This window comes from Bufo bufo, chromosome 6, assembly GCF_905171765.1.
Source record: "Bufo bufo chromosome 6, aBufBuf1.1, whole genome shotgun sequence".
NCBI classification, from domain to species: domain Eukaryota; kingdom Metazoa; phylum Chordata; class Amphibia; order Anura; family Bufonidae; genus Bufo; species Bufo bufo.
Window position 1 is genome coordinate 404248538 of NC_053394.1, and position 26811 is coordinate 404275348.

General features: G+C 45.1%; 3 protein-coding genes across 8 annotated transcripts in view; 1 reads left to right on the forward strand and 2 right to left on the reverse strand.

Moving 5' to 3' along the window:
- The window catches only part of LOC121004478 (oocyte zinc finger protein XlCOF7.1-like), a 1216478-nt gene that overhangs the window by 559641 nt on the left and 630026 nt on the right, over window positions 1-26811 (forward strand). The window lies entirely within an intron of this gene.
- The window catches only part of LOC121004516 (zinc finger protein 300-like), a 734886-nt gene that overhangs the window by 245356 nt on the left and 462719 nt on the right, over window positions 1-26811 (reverse strand). The gene's annotated exons all lie outside the window — the stretch shown is intronic.
- LOC121004488 (zinc finger protein OZF-like) overlaps window positions 1-26811 on the reverse strand; it is a 555846-nt gene that overhangs the window by 101190 nt on the left and 427845 nt on the right. The window contains exons 1-2 of one of the 5 annotated variants that reach the window (XM_040436740.1): window positions 2437-2507; window positions 2299-2363 (exon numbers count right to left, since the gene is read on the reverse strand). The exons of 3 other annotated variants lie outside the window; for them this stretch is intronic. In XM_040436740.1, the coding sequence (XP_040292674.1) occupies window positions 2299-2344 (46 nt within the window). In that variant the 5' untranslated portion in view covers window positions 2345-2363; window positions 2437-2507. Of the gene's footprint in view, window positions 1-2289; window positions 2364-2436; window positions 2508-26811 lie in introns of those variants that run through there. One more of the 5 variants, XM_040436739.1, reaches the window with a different exon arrangement.

Consider the following 26811-nt stretch of genomic DNA (forward strand, 5'->3'; position numbering starts at 1 on the left):
TTCTTCTGATGAAGCCATTCCTTGATTTGGATGTATGCTTTGGATGTATGCTTTGGGTTGTTGTCATGTTGAAAGATAAAGTTCCTCTCGTGTTCAGCTTTCTAGCAGAAGCCTGAAGGTTTGGTTGCCATTATTGACTGGTATTTGGAACTGTTCATGATTCACTCTAGCTTAACTAAGGCCCCAGTTCCAGCTGAAGAAAAACAGCCCATTGGCATGATGCTGCCACCACCATGTTTCACTGTGGGTATGGTGTTCTTTTGGTGATGTGCAGTGTTGTTTTTGCGCCGAACATATCTTTGGAATTATGGCCAAAAAGTTCAACCTTGGTTTCATTAGACCATAACACCTTTTCCCACATGCTTTTGGGAGACTTCAGATGTGTTTTTGCCAAATGTAGCCTGGCTTGTATGTTTTTCTTCGTAAGAAAAGGCTTTAGTCTTGCCACTCTACCCATAGCCAGACATATGAAGAATACGGGAGATTGTTGTCACATGTACCACACAGCCAGGATATTCCTGCAGCTCCTTAATGTTGCTGTAGGCCTCTTGGTAGACTCCCAGACCAGTTTTCTTCTCTTCTTTTCCTCAATTTTGGAGGGACGTCCAGTTCTTGGTAATGTCACTGTTGTGAAATATTTTCTCCACTTAATGATGACTGTCTTCACTGTGTTCCATGGTACATCTGACGCTGGGTTCAGACCTGAGCGTACCGAAGGAGACGCGGCTCCGGCAACAAGCAACGCCCATAGTCGCGCGTTCCCGGAAGTCTATGTACGGGAACGCGCGACCATACGCCCCAAAGAAGCTCCTGTACTTCTTGGGGCGTATGGCGTTTTACAGCGCGTTTGTACGCGCTGTAAAACGCTCAGGTGAGAACCATGCCCATAGGGAAGCATTGGTTCTTGCCTGTTGAGCGTTTTACAGCGCGTAGGAACGCGCTGTAAAACGCTCAGGTGTGAACCTAGCGTAATGCCTTGGAAATTCTTTTGTACCCTTCTCCTGACTGATACCTTTTAACAATGAGATCCCTCTGATGCTTTGGAAGCTTTTGCTGTGGGATGCGACTAAGAAAATTTCAGGAAAGACCAACTAGAGGAGCTGAACTTTATTTGGGGTTAGGCCTCCTGCACACGAACGTGTGTGCCCCCGTGGTCGTGCTGCAGCCCGCAATACATGAACACCCGTCCGCGATACAGCCGTTCCGCAAAAAGATAGAGCATGTTCTATCTTTTTGCGGAATGGAAGTACGGGACGAAACCCCACGGAAGCACTTCATAGTGCTCCGTAGGGTTCCGTTCCGTGCTTCCGTTCCGCACCTCCGGATTTGCGGACCCATTGAAGTGAATGGTTCCGCATCCGTGATGCGGAATAGCCACGTTACGGCGCCCGTGTATTGCGGATTCCGCAAATGCGGTCCACAATACGGCAACAGGAAGCACTCGTGTGCAAGAGGCCTTAATCAGAGGCACTTTAAATGATGGCAGGTGTATGCTGACTCCTATTTAACATGATTTTTAATGTGATTGCTTAATTCTGAACACAGCTACATCCCCAGTTATAAAAGGGTGTGCACACTTATGCAACTACATATTTTATTTTTTTTGTTTTCTTCCCTCCACTTAAAAGATTTCATGTTTTGTTTTTCTAATGAGTGGTACAGTTTATAGGTCACATTAAAGGTGGAAAAAGTTCTGAAATGATTAATCTTTGTCTCATTTTTTTTACAGCACAGAAACCTGACATTTAACAGGGGTGTGTAGACTTTTTATATCCACTGTATATATTAGATACTCAGCATGCGTTGTCACCTACAGTGTAACGGAATCACATTTTCATCAACATTTAATTTGTATTTTTGGCTGAATTAGTGAATACGGTATAAAGCTAAAAGAAATTACAGAACACAGAACGTAAAGAGTTAAACACAAATTGTTATATCCAGTGAATAAGTAGAATAAATGTAAATAATGAGAGGACATGTGGATTTAGTCATGTCTATTACCTGGTGATGTGAGGGACCAGTGATCCTCCATCATGATGTCCTTATCTCCATCTACCTGATCATCCTGTGGGACATTGTGATGTTCTTCTGAACCATCCTGTGGAAGAAGGAGGACTGGGACATCTCTCCGGTGTTCTTCTCTCTTCCTTAACTGTAGGAAACAAATCCAGTGACTGAATTCATTCCTTGCATACAGATAATGAGAGGACGTGTGTATTTAGTCATGTCTATTACCTGGTGATGTGAGGGGCCAATGATCCTCCATCATGACGTCCTTGTACAGATCTTTGTGTCCTTCTAAATACTCTCCACTCCTCCATGGAGAAATAGATGGTGACATCCTGACACCTTATAGGAACCTGACAACACAATGATACAGTTATCACCCAGATCCCTTCATAACGTTCCTGTATAATGTCCCAGCAGTGTCACCTCTCCAGTCAGCAGCTCAATCATCTTGTTGGTGAGTTCTAGGATCTTCTCTCTATTGATTTCCTCATGTATCAGGGGATGAGGTGGAGGCCCCATGATTGGGCTCAGGGTTCTTCCCCATCCTTCAGACACAGGGTCCTGACAGCGCCCACTAGAGGTCTTCTTCACTACTGTGTAGTCCTGGTTATGGAGAGACACAGTAATAAATATCACTCCATACATCTCCAGAGTCCCTCACCTCTCCAGTCATGTCCATCTGTTAGTAACATAGATAAGATGATGTAATGTGACATCATCAGAATCTCTCACCTCTCCAGTAAGCCGGAAGAGGATCTCTAGGGTGAGATTTATTATACTCTCTGCCATCTTGTCCCTATCCCTATCCATCCTTGATGGGTCAATCAGGAGAAGGATCTTATATAGAAGATATCCACTGAGCGAATCCTATATTGTAGGAACCTGAATGGAGAGAAGATGAGACAATGTAAAATCTTACAACAATCCCATGTAAAATACAATTACTGGAGATAATAAGAGTAGACATCGGAGGAGACAAAGTGTAGGTGTATGGATTGGAACATGAGTTGAATAGCTTGTCAATACATTTCTTCCATGTTTAAGGTCAAGGCAGTGTCAAAGCATGTCCTACCTTCACATGACCCTACAGCCAATCGCCTTCCCTTCAGTATAATATACAGAAAGGATGGACTGCAGCTCCGATTTTGTATCTTCATATCTCTTAATAAAATCTATTTACTTTGGATCAAACACAGCAACAAGCAGCTTCTTCCTCCATGGCAGTAGTTTCCTTTCAGTGGAACAATGGAGCTTCAGGAAGTGCAGGGGCGTCAAACGGCCGCTGGCTATGTCCAGATTTTGCAGAGAGCATTCCTCATGACTGAGGGCCCTCGTCTGTGTGGTAACGACTGGGTTTTTCAACAGGACAATGCTACAGTACACAATGCCCGCAGGACAAGGGACTTCTTCCAGGAGAATAACATCACTCTTTTGGCCCATCCTGCGTGTTCCCCTGATCTAAATCCAATTGAGAACATTTGGGGATGGATGGCAAGGGAAGTTTACAAAAATGGACAACAGTTCCAGACAGTAGATGGCCTTCGTGCGGCCGTCTTCACCACTTGGAGAAATCTTCCCACTCACCTCATGGAAAAGCTTGCATCAAGCATGCCAAAACAAATTTTTGAAGTGATAAACAATAACAGCGGAGCTACTCATTACTGAGGTTTTTTTGGAGGTGTGATCCTAAACTTTTGATCAGCTGAAAAACAGCCTGTTTCAGTTTATTCGTTGTTTTCATTAAATTGAATGCTCAAAAAAATGTTTTGTCTCACTCCCATTTCTTCTTGTTGCATGTTGAAGCTCTACTTGCAACCTTGTTAAGATCCAGCCATGCTAAATATGATTTTTTGCAATTTTTCAAGTGGTCTTAAACTTTTGATCAGGACTGTATGATGAGGACTACATCTTCATTTTCCAAAGAGGCTTCGGTTGCCATTGACAGATGATTCTTCAGGAATACACATACCAAGCAGAGAAGATTAGTCAGTGTGGTGCGCATGCACCGGAAGCGTTGGTAACGCCAATGCCACAGAAGGGAATAGATAACAAAGGCGCAAACAGGTGGGTGACACGCGTCTCTGCAAGATTTCAAGTGTTGGGTTTCTGACGTCAGGAGCAGAGGGAAGTGTAGAGAAGATGAAGATAAGAGGAGCAGGCCTTGAATCTAATGGGAAAGGCTGGGCTCTGATGCTCAGTGGTACTGCCCCTTGGGATCTTTCCAGCTGATTTGCATATCGGAATAAAGATTATTTTCAGGGTAAACAAAACTCGATATATCAATAGAAAGGTATGTCTGGGATACAGTAAATGTGACCTACAGGGCACCAGGAGTGATTTATAAAAAGTGGTGACAGACTCCATTTAATGGTTTACTGCTAAATATTCCCATCTCAGACTTCAATAGTGAATAAAACCAGCTATTATTCGGTAAGTCTACGTTCACATATGTGTTCGGCATTCTGGTTTTGAGATCCATCAGAGGAAACACAACAAACCGGATCTGTGACTAAAAACAATGCAAGTCAATGGTGACAGATCCTAAAAAAACGGATCCATCACCCATTGACTTTCAATGTATTTAGTGACGAATCCGGTTTGTTCCGTTTTGATTTCACACAACTGTACCCTATCAGAACAGATGCATCCTGATGTGGAAATCATAATGGAAGCGTTTTGATCAGATTGTGAGACCTTCTGCCGGATCTCAAAACCTGAAACCAAAACGCATATGTGAATGAAGACTTACTGCTGCAAACATCTAAATCCTCACCTCAACCTGCCACTTTCAACTCAAGAACATCTCTACTATTTGCTCCTTCCTCACCCCTGAGCCAATAAAAAAAGGGTGATTACACTTACCAGTAATCTGTTTTCCTTGAGCCTATGACAGCACCCCTGGATAGTGTCCGCCCCCTCCTCAGGACAGGAAACAGGAACTGCAAACGCTTTAAAAAGGAGGGACCATCCCTCTTCACACCAGTACTATTCCAAGAACTAAGGAAAACAATCATCCAAAAATAATAACTTTTTTTTTTTTGGGAAGGGAATTAACCGGGTGCTGTCATAGGCTCAAGGAAAACAGATTACCGGTAAGTGTAATCACACTTTTCCCCCTCGCCTATGACAGCACCCCTGGATCTAAGCGAAATTAAATCAGGGTGGGACAACTGCCTGAAGGACCTTACGTTTAAATATTAGACCCTCATTAGAGGGTAACTGAAGTCTGTAGTGCCTGAAAAATGTGTGAGGAGAACTCCAGGTGACAGCTCTACAAATCTGTTCCATAGAGGCAGAGGCTCTTTCTGCCCAGGACGTGGAGACTGCAACTGGTAGAGTGGGCTCCAAATCCAGTAGGCGGGGAGACTCCCTTGGGGAATACGCTAACTGAATAGCCTGTTTTATCCATCTGGCAATGGTCTGGGATGAAGCAGCCAAACCCTTTCTCTTGCCCTGAAAGGAAAGAAGTAGTCTAGAGGAAGATCTCCAAGGTTGAGTGATCTCTAGATACTGTAATAAACATCTAACATCTAGACAGTGTAATTCCGATTCTCTACTATTTTTAGGAGAAGCACAGAAAGAGGGCAAGACTATCTCCAAAACACGATGAAAATACGACGACACCTTTGGCAAAAATGAAGGATATGGCGAGATTATCACTCGATCATCCAAAATATTTAAATACGGTCTTTCCATAGAAAGAGCCGAAATCTCACTCACTCTCCTAGCAGATGTAATGGCTAGTAAAAAGGTCAGTTTTAGTGTTAATAATCTTAAGGAGATTTCCTGGATAGGCTCAAAAGGAAATGACGTAAGGGCTGCAAGTACCAGGTTCAGATCCCAAGGTGGAATTTTAACTCTATGGACTGGAGATAATTTTGAAACTGCAGTTATAAATCTTTTTATCCAAGGATGAGCAGCCAGCTTAAATTAAAAAAGAGCACTTAAGGACGATATCTGTACTTTTGAGGTACTAGGCCTAAGCTTCCTCTTCCAGCCCTCCTGCAGAAAATCTAATACCAGAGGGATATCAGGGTTTTCTAGAACATCCACTGGTCTATTTGCAAATACACAAAAGGCCCTCCAAACACGTAAATATATCTCCGAAGTGACCCTCTTACGGCTTGCCAATAGAGTGGTGACTCCTTCCTCCGATAAACCAGCAGTCAAATGCAGATTCTCTACCTCTGGGTGAAGGATTGGACCTTGAGCTAGAAGTCCCGGGAAGACTGGAAGAACCCAAAGGGAGGCAATCGACATTTTTCGGAGCCAAGAAAACGAAACTCTCCTGGGCCAGAAGGGGGCTATCACTATGACTATAGCACTCTCTTCCCTAATCTTCTTTAGGACTCTTGGTAATAACTTCACCGGTGGAAATGCATAAAGAAGCCCTTCTCTCCAGGACTGAGCTAGAGCATCCACAGCTGTTGGACGCTCCCCTGGGCAAAGAGAGAAGATTCTCTCTACCTTCTTGTTGGTCTGGGTGGCAAAAAGGCAGGGTGGATAAAAATCTATGATTTAAAAAAAAAAAAAGGATTTTTTTTAAATTTAAATCAGATTTTTTTTTATATAAAATGCTTTTTGAGGAAAATATATTACCATCCAAAGGTTATTCCATCATGAAATAAAGATTAGTTTTTTAATTATGTAGAATAAGGCTGTACGTGGACTCCCATATTGTTGAATGGATTAGGCAGTGGCTGAGGGACAGACAACAGAGGGTTGTAGTCAATGGAGTATATTCCGACCAAGGTCTTGTTACCAGTGGGGTACCTCAGGGATCTGTTCTGGGACCCATATTGTTTAATATCTTTATCAGCGAAATTGCAGAAGGCCTCGATGGTAAGGTGTGTCTTTTTGCTGATGACACAAAGATTTGTAACAGGGTTGATGTTCCTGGAGGGATACACTAAATGGAAAAAGATTTAGGAAAACTAGAGGAATGGTCAAAAATCTGGCAACTAAAATTTAATGTTGATAAGTGCAAGATAATGCACCTGGGGCGTAAAAACCCAAGAGCAGAATATAAAATCAGTGATTCAGTCCTCACCCCAGTATCTGAGGAAAGGGATTTAGGGGTCATTATTTCAGAAGACTTAAAGGTAGGCAGACAAAGTCATAGAGCAGCAGGAAATGCTAGCAGAATTCTTGGGTGTATAGGGAGAGGCATTACCAGTAGAAAGAGGCTCTCATGCCGCTCTACAGAGCACTAGTGAGACCTCATTTGGAGTATTGTGCGCAGTACTGGAGACCATATCTCCAGAAGGATATTGATACTTTGGAGAGAGTTCAGAGAAGAGCTACTAAACTAGTACATGGATTGCAGGATAAAACTTACCAGGAAAGATTAAAGGACCTTAACATGTATAGCTTGGAAGAAAGACGAGACAGAGGGGATATGAACTTTTAAATACATAAAGGGAATCAACAAGGTAAAAGAGGAGAGAATAGTTAAAAGAAGAAAAACTGATACAAGAGAACATAGTTTTAAATTAGAGGGGGAAAGGTTTAAAAGTAATATCAGGAAGTATTACTTTACTGAGAGAGTAGTGGATGCATGGAATAGCCTTCCTGCAGAAGTGGTATCTGCAAATACAGTGAAGAAGTTTAAGCGCGCATGGGATAGGCATAAGGCCATCCTTCATATAAGATAGGGCCAGGGGCTATTCATAGTATTCAGTATATTGGGCAGACTAGATGAGCCAAATGGTTCTTATCTGCCGTCACGGATGATGTTGCAGATAGCTGGAATTTATAAATAAACATCCGACTGGCTTGATCCCAAACTAAGGAGAATATGGGTGAGCCCTATAAAACCCTAAGAGCTCTCCCTGACTGCTATGCCCATGCAAGGGTCTGAATGGTAGACGATTGCATGCCCACGTACCTAAGACTGTGTGACACCTGAAGACCCTATAATAGTGAGGGGACACGACCACCGGCTCCCTGCACTTAATACGGACGGAGTCAGGGTCATCTAGAATCAAGCCAGCAAGGAAACACAAATAAAGAAAAAGACATCTTAGCAAACAGCAGCAGTAGCCTCCAGCAGTGAACACCTCATCCAGGAAGTAGTATAAACCGCAAAGTGAGGCAGTATGGGAGGGAATATAAAGGGAGACAATTAGTCTAAATACGTGACACATGGGAGAAGGAAAGGAGATGACAAAGTGAAACCAAAACAAAGAAAGTCATGCAAGAGGTAGAGAAGAACGTCTGCCAGACCTTCTCACAGAACTGGCGGTGACAGTTTCTTTATGTGTAATTTATTTAGTAAATAAATTCCATTAATCCATTCACAATGTCATGCTCTTCCAGAGGTTTTTGTAAGATTATTGGGCAGTTTCTTTGCCTACAAGATATTATCACAGATGCTTGGTTTACTTTTGCAGTTCTCAAAACTGAATTTGACTCAGCAGAGATCACATGCCGCCTCTTCTTCACAGCAAAAATGTTATAACATGAACAGAGTTGAGAAAAATACCTTAATCCTAACTTCTACAAACCTATGAATGTAGAATCAACCTAATCAAACTAATATGAAAAGTTGTTATTCTAAAAATCTTCATCTACTTGCATATTATAAGTTATACCAGCAAGAATTAGTCTTTATGTAGAAAACTATGATTTAAATCAAGCGTTACTGACTAATGATTTAAATCATTTTGATTTAAATCAAATCCACCCTGCAAAAAGGTATATCTCTGGAAGACCCCATAGGGCAACTATTTTGTTGAAGATCTGCTGATTCAAAGACCATTCTCCCTGACGAAGAAGATGGCAACTTAAAAAATCTGCTGTCACATTGTCCCTTCCTCTTAGATGTACTGCAGAAATTGACGAGAGAAAATTTTCTGCTAGACAAAAAATGTTCTGACTGAGTGACATAAGGCTCGGAGATCTGGTACCTCCCTGTCTGTTGATGTAGTCAACCGCTGTTATGTTGTCTGAATAAATTCTGACATTTCTGCCTCTTATTATCTGGAGAATCTCTCTAAAGGCCATAAAGATGGCGTTTAGTTCCCTGAAATTGTGAGACTGGGACTGAACTCCCTGATCCCAAGATCCCTGAAGAAGAAGAGATTCTACATAAGCTCCCCCAACCGTAAGGACTTGCATCTGTGGTCAAAGGTATGACTCTGCCACAGAACCCCCCTCTGAAGGTTCGCTAGATTCATCCACCACTACAGTGAGGCAAGCGTCTGAGGTGATAGACGAATCAACGAGTCCAGAGAGAAAAGATTTCTGTCCCAAATCTTCAGAATCTGCAGCTGCAGTGTCCTCGAGTGAAACTGGGCCCATTCTACCCCCGGAATGGCTGCTGTCATGAGCCCCAGAACTGACATGGCCTCTCTCAGGGAAACTGACTGATGTGATAACAGCTACTGAACCCTGGATCTGATCAGACAAGCTTTGTCTAGGGGTAATAGACACATCTGAGAAGTGGAGTCTAGGATCATTCCCAAAAAGGTGCACACCTGACTCGGAAGCAAACTGGACTTTTCTAGGTTTAGATCCCACCCTAACTTGTCCAACACCTCCCTGAACCATGAAATCTGTTCCTCTAGCTGTTTGTATGACTGAGAAAGAAGGAGAAAATCGTCCATATATGGAATGACTACTAAATCCTTCTCTCTCAAATGGGCCATCATCTCCGCAATAATCTTTGTAAAGACCCTGGGGGCCTGAGACAACCCGAAGGGGAGAGCTCGAAACTGCACATGTAGGATCCCCTCCTCCAACTGAATTGCTACCTTTAGGTACTTCTGAGGACTGGGATGTATAGGGACATGGTAGTAGGCATCCCTGAGATCCAGAGACGCCATAAAACAGTTCGGAAGCAGATTTAGAATCACAGACTTGATTGATTCCATACGAAAACTTTCATACACTAGATACCGGTTCAGACGTTTTAAATTTATTATTGTACGGTAGGAGCAATTCGGCTTCATTACAAAAAAGAGCTGAATAAAACCCCTTTGTTCTTTCTTGTAATGGGAACTTCATCAGAACATTCTTTTCTAACAGGGAAGATACCTCTGAAATTATGGCCGCATGTTTCTGAGGGCTTGAACGATAATCTGTTACTACCCTGTTTCCCCGAAAATAAGACAGTGTCTTATATTAATATTTGCTCCCAAAGATGCGCTAGGTCTTATTTTAAGAGATGTCACAGGGGGATCAGAGGGGGGAATCAAAATGGCACAGGAGAATCAGAGGGGGGGGGGGGGGATTACCATTTTAGTACCCCCTTCTTATCTGGATTATTTAGTCTCTCCCCCCCTCCCACCTTCACCAGACATCCCCCACGACTTTATCAGACATTTCCCCTCCCTACCTCAGTCACCCCTGTGTGTCCGTGCCGGGCAGATTCCACACAATGTGCCGACTCCTGCCCTACGCGACTCACTCGCTGTCTAATTGTGAGTCAGCCAGACTCAGTCAGGGCAGAGCGAGCAGCAGGCGGCAGCTTATCCTGGCAGCGGTGCGGGCTCTCTGATTTAAAGAGACCTCGCACTGCCGGAACAGCTCTGGCTGCGCTGCGGCCAATCAGAAAGCTGCGCGGCGGCGCCCGCCGCTACGGTCAGAGGAGTCAGACGCCTTACAGTAGCTTCAGGGGCCTTATATTCCGTGGGGGCCTCATAATCGGGGAGGCCTTATTTTCGGGAGGATGCCTTATATTACAGCGAGAGGCAAAACTGGAAGTAGGTCTAATTTTCGGGGAAACACGGTATAAACCTTTCTGGCGGCAAACTCAGAAAATTTATTTTGTAGCCCTTTCTTAGGATGGAGATTATCCATGGGCTGTTTGATATCTTCTGCTATTGCTCTGTGAAGTGGCTTCATTGAGGCTGTTTCTTTGAGGCCTCTGCCCAGGAAAAAAGATACCCCTTGGTTTTTCTGGCAGGACCCGAGAATTACCTAGACCTCTCCTTCCTCCTATATCCACCTTTATTAAACTGACAACGAAAGGGTTTTTTAGGGGGTTGCTGACTGGTGGAAGGAAAACCCTTCTTTTTGTCTGAGGCCTTCTCAAGCAAATCATCCAAGACGGGCTCAAATAAAAATTCTCCTTGACATGGAATGGCACACAGTTTGGCTTTGGAGGCAGAATCTCCCTTCCAATCTTTTAACCAAATGGCTCTCCTTGCCGAGTTGGATAGGGCAGAAGCTCTAGCAGAAAATTTTAAAGAATCCGCTGAAGCATCCGCCAAGAAATCAATAGCATTAAAACTGGTGGGAAAGAAGATAGCAGCTGCTCTCTAGGGGTTCCCTCCTTTATATGCTCTTCTAGCTCCTTCATCCAAATCTTGCTAGCTACAGAAGTGGCCACTATGGCTGGTCTAAAGGCTCCCGCTGTAGCTTCCCAGTTCTTTTTTAAATAAATTTCAGCCCTTGTATCCATGGGGTCTTTTAGGGAACCCGTATCCTCAAAGGGAAGAGCCACCTTTGATATTTTGGCAACAGGGGCATCCAATTTTGGGGCCCTATCCCAACAGGCAGACACCTCCTCCTTAAAAGGGTATTTACGTTTAATAGAAGAAGGGACAAAAAAATTCGGTCTGGCTTGCTCCATTGCCTTTTAATCACAGCAGCAATATTTTCATGCAAGTCAAAGCCCTTTATCTATCTAGGACCCAGGCCTTCAAACATAGAGTCTCGTATAGATTGTGGAGCTTTATAATCATCTAACCCCATGGTAGCTCTGACTACTCTAAGCAGGGAGTTAATGTTCTCAGCCTGAAAAAGCGGTCTTCCTGCTACGTTATCATCAAAGGATTCATCCGATGAAAGTCTTTCTCCCTCTTCCTCCAATCCTGACAATACATCCTTATCGCTGGAGGGGGGAATAGATGCAGCTGCAGAGGTGCTGGGGTGACCCTCTAAGAGACTGCTTGCCGACTCCTTAACTTCATTCCAAATCATCTGCTTTAGACTGGTCATAAGAGACAGCGCCTCATCCTCTATTAACTTACTTATACAGACTTGACAGATAGGCTTCCCCAAGCCCGAGGGTAACTTCTTCTTACACAGAGCACACCCTCTATCTTTAGATTTTGAGACCCTTTTACTCTCCATGGAGACCTAAACACAGAAAATGAGCCCCATGAGAAAACACATATCAGGTTGTTCTGGGGTATTCACCCCTCTTACCCCACCATGGTACAGAGGAATCATTGGTGGTTTCAGTGGGATCTGCGCACTGTGTCTGCTCCATGTTCACAGGCTGTAAGCACAATGGAGAAAACCAAGTGCTAACTTCTTCTCCAGCTAGCAGTGTGAGCGTGCTGAACTTAACTCTGCCGGGCACGCGCCAGATCCCCCCACTTCCGGTCTACTGCTTCCTTCTACTGTCGCACCGGAAGTGTGTCAAACGCCGGCAGCCGGACGTACGAACACGGCCGCAGAGGTCTGCATATCCGGGAGACATGCAAACCTCCCGGAACGAGAAGGGACCGGAGCGAGAGGAAGAGCCAGAGGTTCAGGCTCTGCAGAGGCTCCCAAAGAAGACTTATGCTGCCGGGTAGGCCCTCCTTATAATTTCTCAATCGGGGCGCCAGCAGCTCTCCTTGCTGATATGTGGTTGCGATCCAGCCTGTCCCTTAGGACAGGAAACAGAACTGGTGTGAAGGGGGATGGTCCCTCCTTTTAAAGTGGTTGCGGTTCCCGTTTCCTGTCCTGAGGAGGGGGCGGACACTATACAGGGGTGCTGTCATAGGCGAGGGGGAAATGCTAGTACATGCCGTCATCGCCTGGACTACTGCAACATCCTCCTCTATGGCCTCCCATCCAGCACTCTCGCTCCGCTCTAATCTATTCCCAACTCTGCTGCCCGGTTAATCCACCTCTCCCCTCGTTTCTCCTCTGCCTCCGCCCTCTGCCAATTTCTTCACTGACTCCCCATTGCCCAGCAAATTCAGTTTAAAGGGAATCTGTCACCTAGTTTTACGGATAGATCTCCGCTAGCATGTCCGCAATATACCTGTTCCATATCTCTGAGTGGTTTTATTTAGTTTAAAAAATGATTTTATAGATATGTAAATTAGCCAAGTAAGGTGCCCAAGGTATGGTTGCTTACGGTTAAGTAGCCACGTCCCCTGTAAAGGAGCCCAGCACCGCCTGCATCCAGGAATCTCCTCCTTGCTCAAAGTTACAGTGCCGTAATCTCGCGATGTGTGAGCTAGCGCATGCACAGTGCCGGCAAAGTGTTTGTTCCCTTTGCCGGCATCAGCCTCAGTGAACGAACTGCGCATATGCTTGCTCGCGCATCGCGAGATTACGGCACTGTAACTTTGTGAGCAACAAGGAGATTCCTGGATGCAGACGGTGCTGGGCTCCTTCACAGGGGGTGTGGATAGGCTCCTTAACCGTAAGAAACCATACCTTGGGCACCTTACTTGGCTAATTTACATATCTATAAAAAATAAATTAAACAAAATAAAACCACACAGAGCTATGGCACAGGTATATTGTGGACATGCTAGCGGAGATCTATCCCTGCATGTCCGCAGCTCTATAGGGTAAAACGAGGTGACAGAATCCCTTTAAAATACTTACAACTGCATATAAGGCCATCCACAACCGCTCCCCTCCTTACATCTCTGACCTGCTTTCTTAATACATCTCCACACATAATCTCCGATCCTCACAGGACCTCCTCCTCAGTTCTCCTCTCATCTGTTCTTCACTCAATCGACGACAAGATTTCTCACGTGTCTCTCCCCTACTCTGGAACTCACTACCCCAGTGCATCAGGCTCTCCCCCAACATCCAAACTTTCAAAAGTAACGTCAAAACTCACCTCTTCCGGAAAGCCTACCATCTGCATTGAGCATGCTGCCTATACCATCACCTACTGTGTTCTCCCCTTCTCTTATAGATTGTAAGCTCTTGAGGGCAGGGTGCTCTACCCCCTGTACCAGTCTGTTAAGAGTTTTGTGCCCATTGTACTTGTGTTTTATGGTCATGGAATTAATGGCGCTGACAAATAAATAATAATATGACTCAGGACATCTCTGAGAACTATGGATATGAACGTGTCCATCAAACACCAGGCCTGTGATGGCTGTGTACTTGTCAGGCTGGGCATTTGGCAATAAATATAAATTATTGCCTGTCAGTTTCTTACTAACAGGCAATAATACATTCCCATGTACAAGGGGCTCCTCACAAATACACAGATGACAAGGTTCTCCGAGAATTAAGAAAATGAAAATACTTAAAGGGGTTGTCCGAGTTATTTTTTAATTCTGTCTATGTTTCTAACTAGGCAAATGTAACAGCTTTACAATTAAGGCTTCTTTCACACTCGCGTTTAGTGCGGATCCGTCATGGATCTGCACAGACGGATCCGTTCAGATAATACAAAAGTCTGCATCCGTTCAGAACGGATCCATTTGTATTATCTGTAACATAGCCAACACGGATCCGTCTTGAACACCATTGAAAGCCAATGGAGGACGAATCAGTTTTCTATTGTGCCAGATTGTATTAGTGAAAATGGATCCGTCCCCATTGACTTACATTGTGTGCCAGGACGGATCTGTTTGGCTCAGTTTAGTCAGACGGACACCAAAACGCTTTTTGGTGTCCGCCTCCAAAGCGAAATGGCGGCGGAACAGAGCCAAACTGATGCATTCTGAGCGGATCCTTTTCCATTCAGAATACATTAGGGCAAAACTGATCTGTTTTGGATGCTTGTGAGAGCCCTGAACGGATCTCACAAACGGAAACCAAAACGCCAGTGTGAAAGTAGCCTAACTCACTTTATCTCCAGTGGCTGGTTTCTCAGATTTCACTGAGGGTCACATGACCTGTTATGTCAGCTTCTCTCCCTGCTCTGATAATGTTCGTGCACAAGCCTGAGAGATCTGTACACCAGATGTCACTGTGCTGGCCACGCCCCCTGCACTGCCGGCTGCTGCTTATTGCTCTCTACCAGGATTCTTAACCTCTTCAGCTGCACAGAATCAGGGCTGAAGTGTTTACTGTGTAGCTGCAGGCAGTGAGGAGACAACTGCTGGGCAGAGGAGCTGAAAGAAAAGTTCTGCAGAGCATTGTAGGTAGGTGGAAGATCCTGTGTGTATCAGCAGTGTCATTGTACAGCTGGGACTTGTAGTTCTACACATACAACATGCTGCAGAGTCTCCCAGCAGGCAGACATGTCACTCAGGGCAGCTCTTGTATCCACTCCCTTAGCAGTGTCATTATACAGCTGGGACTTGTAGTCCTACACATACAACATGCTGCTGAGTCCCCCAGCAGGCAGACATGTCACTCAGGGCAGCACTTGTATTCACTCCCTTAGCAGTGTTATTATACAGCTGGGACTTGTAGTTCTATACATACAACATGCTGCAGAGTCTCCCAGCAGACAGACATGTCACTCAGGGCAGCACTTGTATCCACTCCCTTAGCAGTGTCATTATACACCTGGGACTTGTAGTCCTACACATACAACATGCTGCTGAGTCTCCCAGCAGGCAGACATGTCACTCAGGGCAGTATTTGTATTCACTCCCTTAGCAGTGTCATTATACAGCTGGGACTTGTAGTCCTACACATACAACATGCTGCTGAGTCTCCCAGCAGGCAGACCTGTCACTCAGGGCAGCACTTGTATTCACTCCCTTAGCAGTGTTATTATACAGCTGGGACTTGTAGTTCTATACATACAACATGCTGCAGAGTCTCCCAGCAGACAGACATGTCACTCAGGGCAGCACTTGTATTCACTCCCTTAGCAGTGTCATTATACAGCTGGGACTTGTAGTCCTACACATACAACATGCTGCTGAGTCTCCCAGCAGGCAGACATGTCACTCAGGGCAGTATTTGTATTCACTCCCTTAGCAGTGTCATTATACAGCTGGGACTTGTAGTCCTACACATACAACATGCTGCAGAGTCTCCCAGCAGACAGACATGTCACTCAGGGCAGCACTTGTATTCACTCCCTTAGCAGTGTCATTATACAGCTGGGACTTCTAGTTCTACACATACAACATGCTGCTGAGTCTCCCAGCAGGCAGACATGTCACTCAGGGCAGCTCTTGTATCCACTCCCTTACAGTGTCATTATACAGCTGGGACTTGTAGTTCTATACATACAACATGCTGCTGAGTCTCCCAGCAGGCAGACATGTCACTCAGGGCAGCTCTTGTATCCACTCCCTTAGCAGTGTCATTATACACCTGGGACTTGTAGTCCTACACATACAACATGCTGCTGAGTCTCCCAGCAGGCAGACATGTCACTCAGGGCAGCACTTGTATTCACTCCCTTAGCAGTGTCATTATACAGCTGGGACTTGTAGTCCTACACATACAACATGCTGCTGAGTCTCCCAGCAGGCAGACATGTCACTCAGGGCAGCTCTTGTATTCACTCCCTTAGCAGTGTCATTATACAGCTGGGACTTGTAGTCCTACACATACAACATGCTGCTGAGTCTCCCAGCAGGCAGACATATCACTCAGGGCAGCTCTTGTATTCACTCCCTTAGCAGTGTCATTGTACAGCTGGGACTTGTAGTCCTACACTTACAACATGCTGCTGAGTCTCCCAGCAGGCAGACATGTCACTCAGGGCAGCACTTGTATTCACTCCCTTAGCAGTGTCATTATACAGCTGGGACTTGTAGTCCTACACATACAACATGCTGCTGAGTCTCCCAGCAGGCAGACATGTCACTCAGGGCAGCACTTGTATTCACTCCCTTAGCAGTGTCATTATACAGCTGGGACTTGTAGTCCTACACATACAACATGCTGCTGAGTCTCCCAGCAGGCAGACATGTCACTCAGGGCAGCACTTGTATTCACTCCCTTAGCAGTGTCATTATACAGCTGGGACTTGTAGTCCTACACATACAACATGCTGCTGAGTCTCCCAGCAGGCAGACATATCACTCAGGGCAGCTCTTGTATTCACTCCCTTAGCAGTGTCATTGTACAGCTGGGACTTGTAGTCCTACACTTACAACATGCTGCTGAGTCTCCCAGCAGGCAGACATGTCACTCAGGGCAGCTCTTGTATTCACTCCCTTAGCAGTGTCATTGTACAGCTGGGACTTGTAGCTCTACACTTACAACATGCTGCTGAGTCTCCCAGCAAGCAGACATGTCACTCAGGGAAGCTCTTGTATTCACAAGAACGTAGATGAAAGAAATCCCGGCACTCACCACTGCATCGAAGAACTTCAAGGCTTTATTCTTTGCTGATAGTTCGCAGGCTGGGGAGCGGAATGGCCCTTCAGTGTGAGTGGGCGGTGACGGCCGTTTCGCGCGAGACTTGCGCTTCCTCGGACCGCTATCAACACAGGCACGCACCGCCGTACTTTATATGGGCAGACACCCGATCATCACTAAGGTAACCAGGAAACGCTCCACAGGTGTGTAAACTATGTGACTAAAATCAAGAACAAGGATACAATTTGTCCAATTCACAGGGCGCAACAAGGTATATAGGCAAAAACAGTATCATGTGACTACAAACAGTTACATTTTACAAGCAAATACCGGAGTCAAGTAAAGGCTAGACCGACTTCACAGGAATACTGCCATATCATTTTTATCATTAAGGCCGTGCGGACCCATGGCGCAAGTTTTAATGATCCATCGCGCCTCCCGCTGCAGCAAGAGGCGGTGGCGGTCACCACCCCTCTATGCCAGCAAAAGAGAGGGACGATGGATCACCGCCATGGGTCGCACGGACATGATCAATCAGGCGGGGGGAACCTCGTCCCGTTCTGATGGAACTCAGATGCTCCCGCACTCTTTCAAAGAGGGGTCTGATGGTCTTACCAATGTAAAACCTCTGACAGGTACACATTATAACATAGACTACGTAAGGTGTACGACAGGTAATAAAGTCTTTGACTCTGTCAGTGACTCCTCCCATGCTTAACATTTTTCTCTGTGAGTTGTGGGGGCAAAAAGAACACGTACCACACTTTTAGTTTCCCTGCGGTTTCCTACTCTGCAACCAATTACTTTGTTTGGACTGTCTCACCACACTGTGGACCAGTTTATCTCTCAAGGTGTGACATTTTTTGAAAGTAATTAATGGTTTCTTGGAAGCCAAATCCCCTAGAACGGACTCACCTTTGAGGAGGTCCCAATTGTTTAACACGCCTTGTCTCACTATGTCCGCTGCTGGACTAAATTTGAAGACAAATGCAAATCTGTCATTCGCGCTATCTTTTATCCTATCACTGTGGAGATTTGGACGTGCATACTGGCTAGCCCGATACAGGGCCTCGACTACGTCTCTGCGGGGGTAGCCCCTCTCCAAAAGCCTCTCCTTGAGTTGGTGGGCCTGACTAAAATAACCCTCTTCCGAGCTATTAATTCTACAGAGATGGATGAATTGTCCAAACGGAACCGCCTCCTTTACGGCAGATGGGTGAAAGCTGGTCTGGTGGAGCAGCGAGTTGGTTGCTGTAGGCTTACGGTATCCTGTAGTATGGAGGGTGCCATTTTCTATGGTAATTCTTACATCCAAAAAATCCAGGGACTCACCACCGAAATTGAGAGTAACTCTCATATTCATGTGGTTTGTATTATTTAAGTGATGTACAAATTGCCTACACAACTCCTCGATGCCCGACCAGACCAGGAACACGTCGTCAACGTAGCGTAGATAGAGGTGAATATGTCTCAGGAAAAGTTTCCCTAAAGAAAAGACGTAGGTCTCTTTAAATACCGCCAGATACAGGTTCGCGAAAGTGCACGACACCGGTGTGCCCATGGGGGTACCACTGCCGATCAAATTGAAACACATTGTTAGTAAGCACCAAATCTAGAGATTCCTGTATGAATCTAGAGAATACGGGGCCCTTATCAGAGCAACTTAAAGCTATACCTATAGCTTTCAGTCCCAGATTATGGGGAATTCTCGTATACAAACTCTCCACATCCAAGGACACAAGGCGAAATCACTCCCGCCACTCAAAGTTATCAAGGGCGCGGAGGAAGTCCCCGGCGTCCTTGAGATATGTGGGAGTGCCCTTAAGCAAAGGCCTCAACAGCCAATCAATATATCTAGAAATGGGTGCAGTCGCTGACCCTACCCCGGCCACAATCGGTCGCCCAGGGGGCCGGGACAGTGACTTATGTATCTTGAGCACAAAATACCAGGCAGTGCATTCACTCCCTTAGCAGTGTCATTATACAGCTGGGACTTGTAGTTCTACACATACAACATGCTGCAGAGTCTCCCAGCAGGCAGACATGTCACTCAGGGCAGCTCTTGTATTCACTCCCTTAGCAGTGTCATTATACAGCTGGGACTTGTAGTCCTACACATACAACATGCTGCAGAGTCTCCCAGCAGGCAGACATGTCACTCAGGGTATCACTTGTATTCACTCCCTTAGCAGTGCAGGGGGAGGGGCAGAGATTGTTTTTATTGCAAGTAAACAAAGGGCCAGAAGAGAACCAGGGAAATGAGGAAATTTATTTTTTTGCCTAAAACTTACTTATCTTAGTTATATATCGCTGACCATCAGATGTACAGTGCTATATATATTTTTTCCATAACTAGGACAACCCCTTAAAACATTACTTAAATATATTCTCAAATCCCTTTTATTAGTTATAATGGCTCATTTTGTCTGGGGAGCAATCATCAGGGCGTAAAAAATGGCTGCCGTCCTATTAGTACAAACAAAACCTCACACAGGAGGACACGTTACTTCGTAACACTAAGCTAAAGAGCTGCCTCATGAATTTCAGTCCTACAGAGATTCAGCTGAAGTTCTTATCATCTATATTCAGGATCATAATCCCTGACAAGTAGAGCATAGAGGAGGATGAGGCAGTCGGATTAAAGGGTTAGAGCAGGAGCTTGGCTGGAGCTGGACCACCGAGCACCCGCTGCTCCCGACACGGGGCGCCCAGACGCATGCGTAGAGTAGGCAAACACGTGGAACGTGGCGACAAACACCTTTTCCTTTCACTTTTCTGTTAAAACAGCAATTATTGAACAGAGACCTATGTGGTATCGCGGTAATCATACCGACCCACAGGGGGCAGGAAGCGAGTCCTGTGGGGAGCTGCCTGGACAGAAAGAGCAAAAAATAACAGCAGAATAGCGATCTTCCCTCGATAAAAGTTAATTCATTAATTAATGCATCACATGTGCCCCAAAACGGAGCCGCTTATAACTACAACTCATGAAAAAACAGTACGAAAAATAAAAGTTATAGTAGAGATAGGATGAAAAGACAAAAACAGGCCTCGTTCTGCCCCAATAATCCGGACAGACGATGGCGGTGACTGTACACATACCTCCACCTGCACCGCTGGACACTACATGGATGGGGGAGGGGGGACACTAGTGGGCTAAAGGACCTGTCATGTTGTCATGACCATGTGACCATGTGTGGGAGGAGTCAGGCTCCGGGCTGTGCTGCTGGAGGAGGTAAAGGACCTGTGATGATGTCATAAGCATGTGACAATGTGTGGGAGGAGTCAGGCTCCGGGCTGTGCTGCTGGAGGAGGTAAAGGACCTGTGATGATGTCATAAGCATGTGACAATGTGTGGGAGGAGTCAGTGGGTCACATGACCAGGTGCTGCTGTTTGAAGTTATCTGCTTATTAGCAACCCCCTGCACTCCAGCTGTTCTGAATCCTCTTTTCACTTCTGTGGGAGTTATAAGAATGACCGAGTCTGTGTGCATGTTGGGAGTTGTAGATTTACAGCAGCTGAAATGCCAAAGGTTGTTGATCCCTGGCTCAGTGTATGTAGTGATGGGAAGTTTAAATCGGTTCATTTGAATCAGTTAATTCAAAAGAACCTTCGATTCACTTGCTGAGTCGGTTGACAAGCAAGTGAACCGAAGCCCAGAAGTAAAAAAAAAACAAAAAAAACAAACAAGCATCCAGGGGGTGGGGAAAACTCAGGACTGGAGGGGAGGGGTAATTATTATAATTAAAATGGTTGCAAACCAGATGGATTGGGAGGAGGGCCCAGCCTTCACTCTAGGATCATGTTACACAAGACCTGCTACAGTCTCTGCTACCTCACACTGATCAGCTCAGTCAGAGGAATCCACTCCTCCAGTTCAGTGAAATGAATCAATTCAAAAGAACGATTCAAGAACTGGACATCTGTAAGTGTATGCAGTGTTGGTTGTGTCTCATCAGGATGGAATTAGTGTGTATGTAGCGGAGCTGTCTCTGTGTGATGTGTATGTAGCGGAGCTGTCTCTGTGTGATGTGTATGTAGCGGAGCTGTCTCTGTGTGATGTGTATGTAGCGGAGCTGTCTCTGTGTGATGTGTATGTAGCGGAGCTGTCTCTGTGTGATGTGTATGTAGCGGAGCTGTCTCTGTGTGATGTGTATGTAGAGGAGCTGTCTCTGTGTGATGTGTATGTAGCGGAGCTGTCTCTGTGTGATGTGTATGTAGCAGGCCAATGTAGTATACTCTGTGCATTATGTTTGTGGTCACCGGTTGGTTCTTGCTCTATACTCTTGGGACAGTATTCCGGACTAGAGATTACAGAAGGGATTATTCAAGAATATCCTGTCTGTTTTGGCAAAAGGAAAGATAAAGCAAGAAATTGCCAGTTCTGTTGGCATCTGGTCAGGGCCGTCTTTAATATTGATTGGACCCTGGGCAAAAATTTACTTGGGCCCCCTGGATCCCGCCTTCCCACACCCTAGCATGCAATCACGCCCTCCACCACAACACACACACACAAAAAATCCACACACCTGGTAGAGTACAGTGATATAAATACTTCCAGTTCTGAAGACTCCAGCGGCTCAGGATCAGTGCTCTGGGCAGCTGGGCTCAGGCTGGAAGTGGGCACCGCTCTGCAGGGAGGAGACCACACACTATACAGTACCCCACAGTATATATTAGAGCAGTATAGCAGCCCACAGTATACAGCACCACACAGTATGCAGTATAGCACCCTATAGTATACAGCAACCCACAGTATGCAGTATAGCACCCTATAGTATACAGCATCCCACACTATACAGTACCCCACAGTATATAGTAGAGCAGTATAGCAGCCCACAGTATACAACACTTCACAGTATACAGTACAGCAGTATAGCACTCCACAATATACAGCACCCACAGTATACAGCCCCCCACAGTATACAGTACAGCAGTATAGCACTCCACAATATACAGCACCCACAGTATACAGCCCCCCACAGTATACAGTACAGCAGTATAGCACTCCACAATATACAGCACCCACAGTATACAGCCCCCCACAGTATACAGCCCCACACAGTATATAGTACAGCAGTATAGCACTCCACAATATACAGCACCCACAGTATACAGTACAGCAGTATAGCACTCCACAATATACAGCACCCACAGTATACAGCCCCACACAGTATATAGTACAGCAGTATAGCACTCCACAATATACAGCACCCACAGTATACAGTCCCCCACACTATACAGTACAGCAGTATAGCACTCCACAATATACAGCACCCACAGTATACAGCCCCCCACACTATACAGTACAGCAGTATAGCCCCCGACAGTATACAGGCCCCCACTATACAGTAGTTTACAGTATATTAGCATAACAGCCCCTGTCACCTTTTCCTGATGTAATCTTCACAAAAAAACCTCCATAGTTAAGGCAAACTTCTCCTGCAACACTCCTGGTAGAAAGGACCTTGATGACCCTTATAGCCATGTGACCAGTAATATTGCTAGGTTACTGGTCACATGGTGATGATGTCATCTAAGGTCCTAGAGAATCACAGCTCTCACAGTACGCTGCCTGGAGTGCCGGCAGGCATGGCAGCACCCCCTGTGTAGCTGACAGCCTGACACCCGGGGCAGTGGCTAGCAGGGCTCAAGAGGCAGCTGGGATGGGCCCCCCAGGAGCAACTGGGCCCGGGGCAGCTGTTCCTTTTGCCCCTTGTTAAAGACGGCCCTGCATCTGGTCAGCGGGGAAGAGAGTACAGGATAACCACACAAAGACCTCTTTTCTCTCTTGTCCACACCAGTGAGCTGATATGTGTGCGTGTTCTGTTTCATGATGATTGGTTGAGTCCATGATGATGATTAGCTATTGTATGCATAGTGATTCATAAAATGGGTCACAACGAGCCATTAGATCAGAGAAGTCATTGATTGTATTGAGTCCCTCCTCTCTCACTGCAGCGATTATTGTGGAACACCAGACGACAGAGCGCCGTAGTCTATACATGTGAAAAAGAATGAACGATATCATTTATTTTTAAAGCTATAGTTTCCTATATCTGTTAAACATGGAAGGAACACATATACAGGCTCCTGTGCTTTCTAGGTGGGGAATGAGTAGGATATACTGCATGTGTAGTTTACAGATCCAGCACGTGGTCATGTGATACTTGACTCCTCCCACATATGGTCATGACATCATCACAGGTCCTTTACCTCCTCCATCAGCACAGCCTGGAGCCTGACTCCTCCCACATGTGATCACATGGTCATGACCTCATCACAGGTCCTTTTCCTCCTCAATCTGCACAGCCTGACTCCTCCCACACATGACTATGCCATCATCACAGGTCCTGTAACCCCTGAAGAAGTATACGTGTGATGTACAGCGGTGCAGGAGGTACGTGTGTAGTCACCAGGCGGCTGAATCCACGACTGTGGTTTTGTCGCCTGGACGCAGCAGAGACTTTTTGTGTGTTTTAACTCTTTTGTGGTGTGAAAAAAATCACAAACTGCGGTTGTGGCTTTTTCAATGCCACTCGCGCAAAAAATTTTTGCGCAACTGCCATTTCTCCACTGACCTTGCCACTTTTCCAAGAAGGGGGCGGGGCACAAAGCTGGAATCTATGCCTCGTCTTAAATTAGGCGCAGCGTCCGAGCTATGATACATCTGCTCCTTTTTTCTCTTCCTTGTTCGTGTTATTGACATATATTTTAGGATGCGTGGATTGTAAATAACGGGGGTCATTTACTAAAGAGTGGCGTGACACATCCCGGTTTTAGTAAAAAAAAAAAAAAATGAGGCGCATCTGTGTGATCGTTCCTCACAAACTGAAAGGATCAAGAGGAATGGGAGGCCCCAGAGCTAAATATCAAGGGTCATAGTAAAGGTTGTAAATACGTATATACACGTGAAATATATATATATATATATATATATATATATATATATATATATATATATATTTTTGTCTTTTTAATAGATTAGGAAAAGTCGCAAAAGTTCTGTTTTCTTGTTATTGAGCGCAGATTGATGGGGTAAAACTAGATTTTTAAAATTTTAACGTAAGGTCACAACTAGGGATGAGCGAATCGACTTCGGATGAAACATCCAAAGTCGATTCGCATAAAACCTTGTTCTAATGCTGTACGGAGCAGGAGCTCTGTACAGTATTAGAATGTATTGGCTCCGATGAGCCAAAGACTTCGCGCAATAACTTCATAAATTAATTTGTACTGTAAAAAACTATTTCCCAAACTCGGGAATTTCAAGTGGTACCTAGCTCCTGCTCTGTACAGTATTAGAACGAAGTCGATTCGCTCATCCCTAGCCACAACATAACAAAATGTGTGAAAAGTCAAAGGTCCTGAAGACTTTCCGAATGCATTGTATAGTTACAAAAGTCCTGGTGGAAGTGGTGGCGGCTCTGACATCTTGGTAGCAGATGCAGAAACTCGGCTCTCGCCTCCCTTTCAGACCATATTTCAGCTCTTTAAGTCCCTAGGCTGGATTGTCAATTGGAAGAAGTTGAGCTGTTTTTTAAAAAGTCAGAAAGTTTTTCTCAACTGCCCAAAGTCGTTTCTTCCTGTTCAAAAAATTCTGAAAAAGTCTTAACGTTCCATCAGCCATGACAATCCTGAGTCCTCTATCTTCCTGCATACCAGCAGTAGCATGGGCTCCATTTCACATAAGGAAACTACAGAAATGTATCCTGTCCATATGGGGGGAAAAAAACTATGTCATGAGCGAAAAAAAATACTTCTAAGGGCTGTTTTTGCATTCCGTATATGAAACCATTCATTTCAATGGGTCCGCAAAAGATGCGGCAGCGCTCCATGCTTCGTTCCGTGACCCCGAAAAAATTATGAGACGTCCTATTCTTGTCCTTTTTGTGGAAAAGCATAGGCATCTCTATTATGGGCCGCAAATTGCGTAAGGCAAACGGGGCGGCATCCGTGTTTTGCGGATCCGCAATTTGGGAACCGCCAAAAAAAAAGCCGCACGGTTGTGTGCAGGAGGCCTAACCCTGGAGGTAAAGATATCCTTGAATTGGTGGCTGTCAAGGGGAAAACTTGGGAAAAGGGGGTCTTACTGGAATCAAGACAAGATATACTCCATCATAATAGGTTCCAATAGTGTTGAGTGAATCAAAGCACCCGAAGAGGAATTCGATCCGAAGTTTAGGAAAAAAAATTAATTCGTAACTAATCCGAATTTCCTCGCGCTTCATGGTAATGAATCCTTTCCCTAAAATGGCGGTTACACATGTTACATAGTGAAAGTAAGAAGCCTGGGAACGCGATATGGCCTATAATGCTATGCAGCCAGCCAATCAGCAGATGGCCGTCCCCTGTGATGTCACAGCCCTATAAAAAGGCTAATCCTGCCCGGTCTCTGGCATTTCACTGTGAGCTGAGCATAGGGAGAGACGTGACAGGTGCTAGGGATAGTGTTCAAGAAGCCTTTAATTGTGGAATATTGGATAGGGAGACTGCAGGGACAGTGCATGGTCTGTAATCTGAAGCTGAAGGGATCCATAGGGGACAGCTCACTTTGCATCAATCCCTGTGTAGGGCACCTAATTGAACAGTCTCTACCTTGTGTAATAGATAAGCAATTCTATTACACCTTGATTCTCAAATTGGGGTAAATGAGCTGTCTATTTTTACTGTTATTGGGGTGTCCACCTGCCTGTCACAGTAACTGTTTCACTACCACAAAGGACTAGCTATGCATTTTGCTGTAATGCATAGTGATGTACACCAAGATGCACGCTCCCTACAGGCCAATATATAGCTGATTTAATGCACTTTGGGACAAATTAATTTGTAACTGAACTAATTTTTGGGAAAAATTCAGCAAAGCGAAAACTTTGCTCATCTCTAGATGCCAGTGCCTGGGGATGGGGAGCACCTGCAGGTTCAAATCATTTCAGCTGTTATCTGGAAGGGACTGAAGGCTACAGAAATGCACTCCAGGAACCAACAAGTCCTCATTCATTCACACAATACAACAGCATTGGCCTTCATACAATATTAAGGGGGCACGAGGCGTGGTCACCTAAAACGTTTTTCTCAAAAATTTATTTTCTCAGGCAGAGAAGTCAGTAGTCATCACAAGTTAGATCAGGGGGAATGGTCCATTTGTCCAAAAGTATTATTTTATGCTGACCAAAAAGTAGGGGACTCCATTTGTAGACCTGTTTCGATTGAGGAAAAACCACAAGGAGGATCAGTATTTCCTTCTCAACCCAAGACTATCCTACAGCAGTGGATGCTTTCACTCAGGATTGGACATTCAATTTAGCTTATGGTTTTCTAGTCAATTCCCTTGATCCTCAGCATTCTTTAGATAATTCATGATGGACAAATGCACTCTAATTCTCATTGTACTATACTGGCCAAGGAGGAATTGGTTTGGTCTACTAAAAATTCTTAGCCTGGAAAAACCAATCATACATCCTTTATCTTCAGAGCTGTTGACCCAGGGTCCAGTTAGCCACCCGAAACTACAAATGTCGAAGTTTACAGCCTGAATTCCAAGAGATCCATCCTTTAAAAAATGGCCTGAAAGAGTGATTGTCACGAGGGTGTCAAGAGCCACG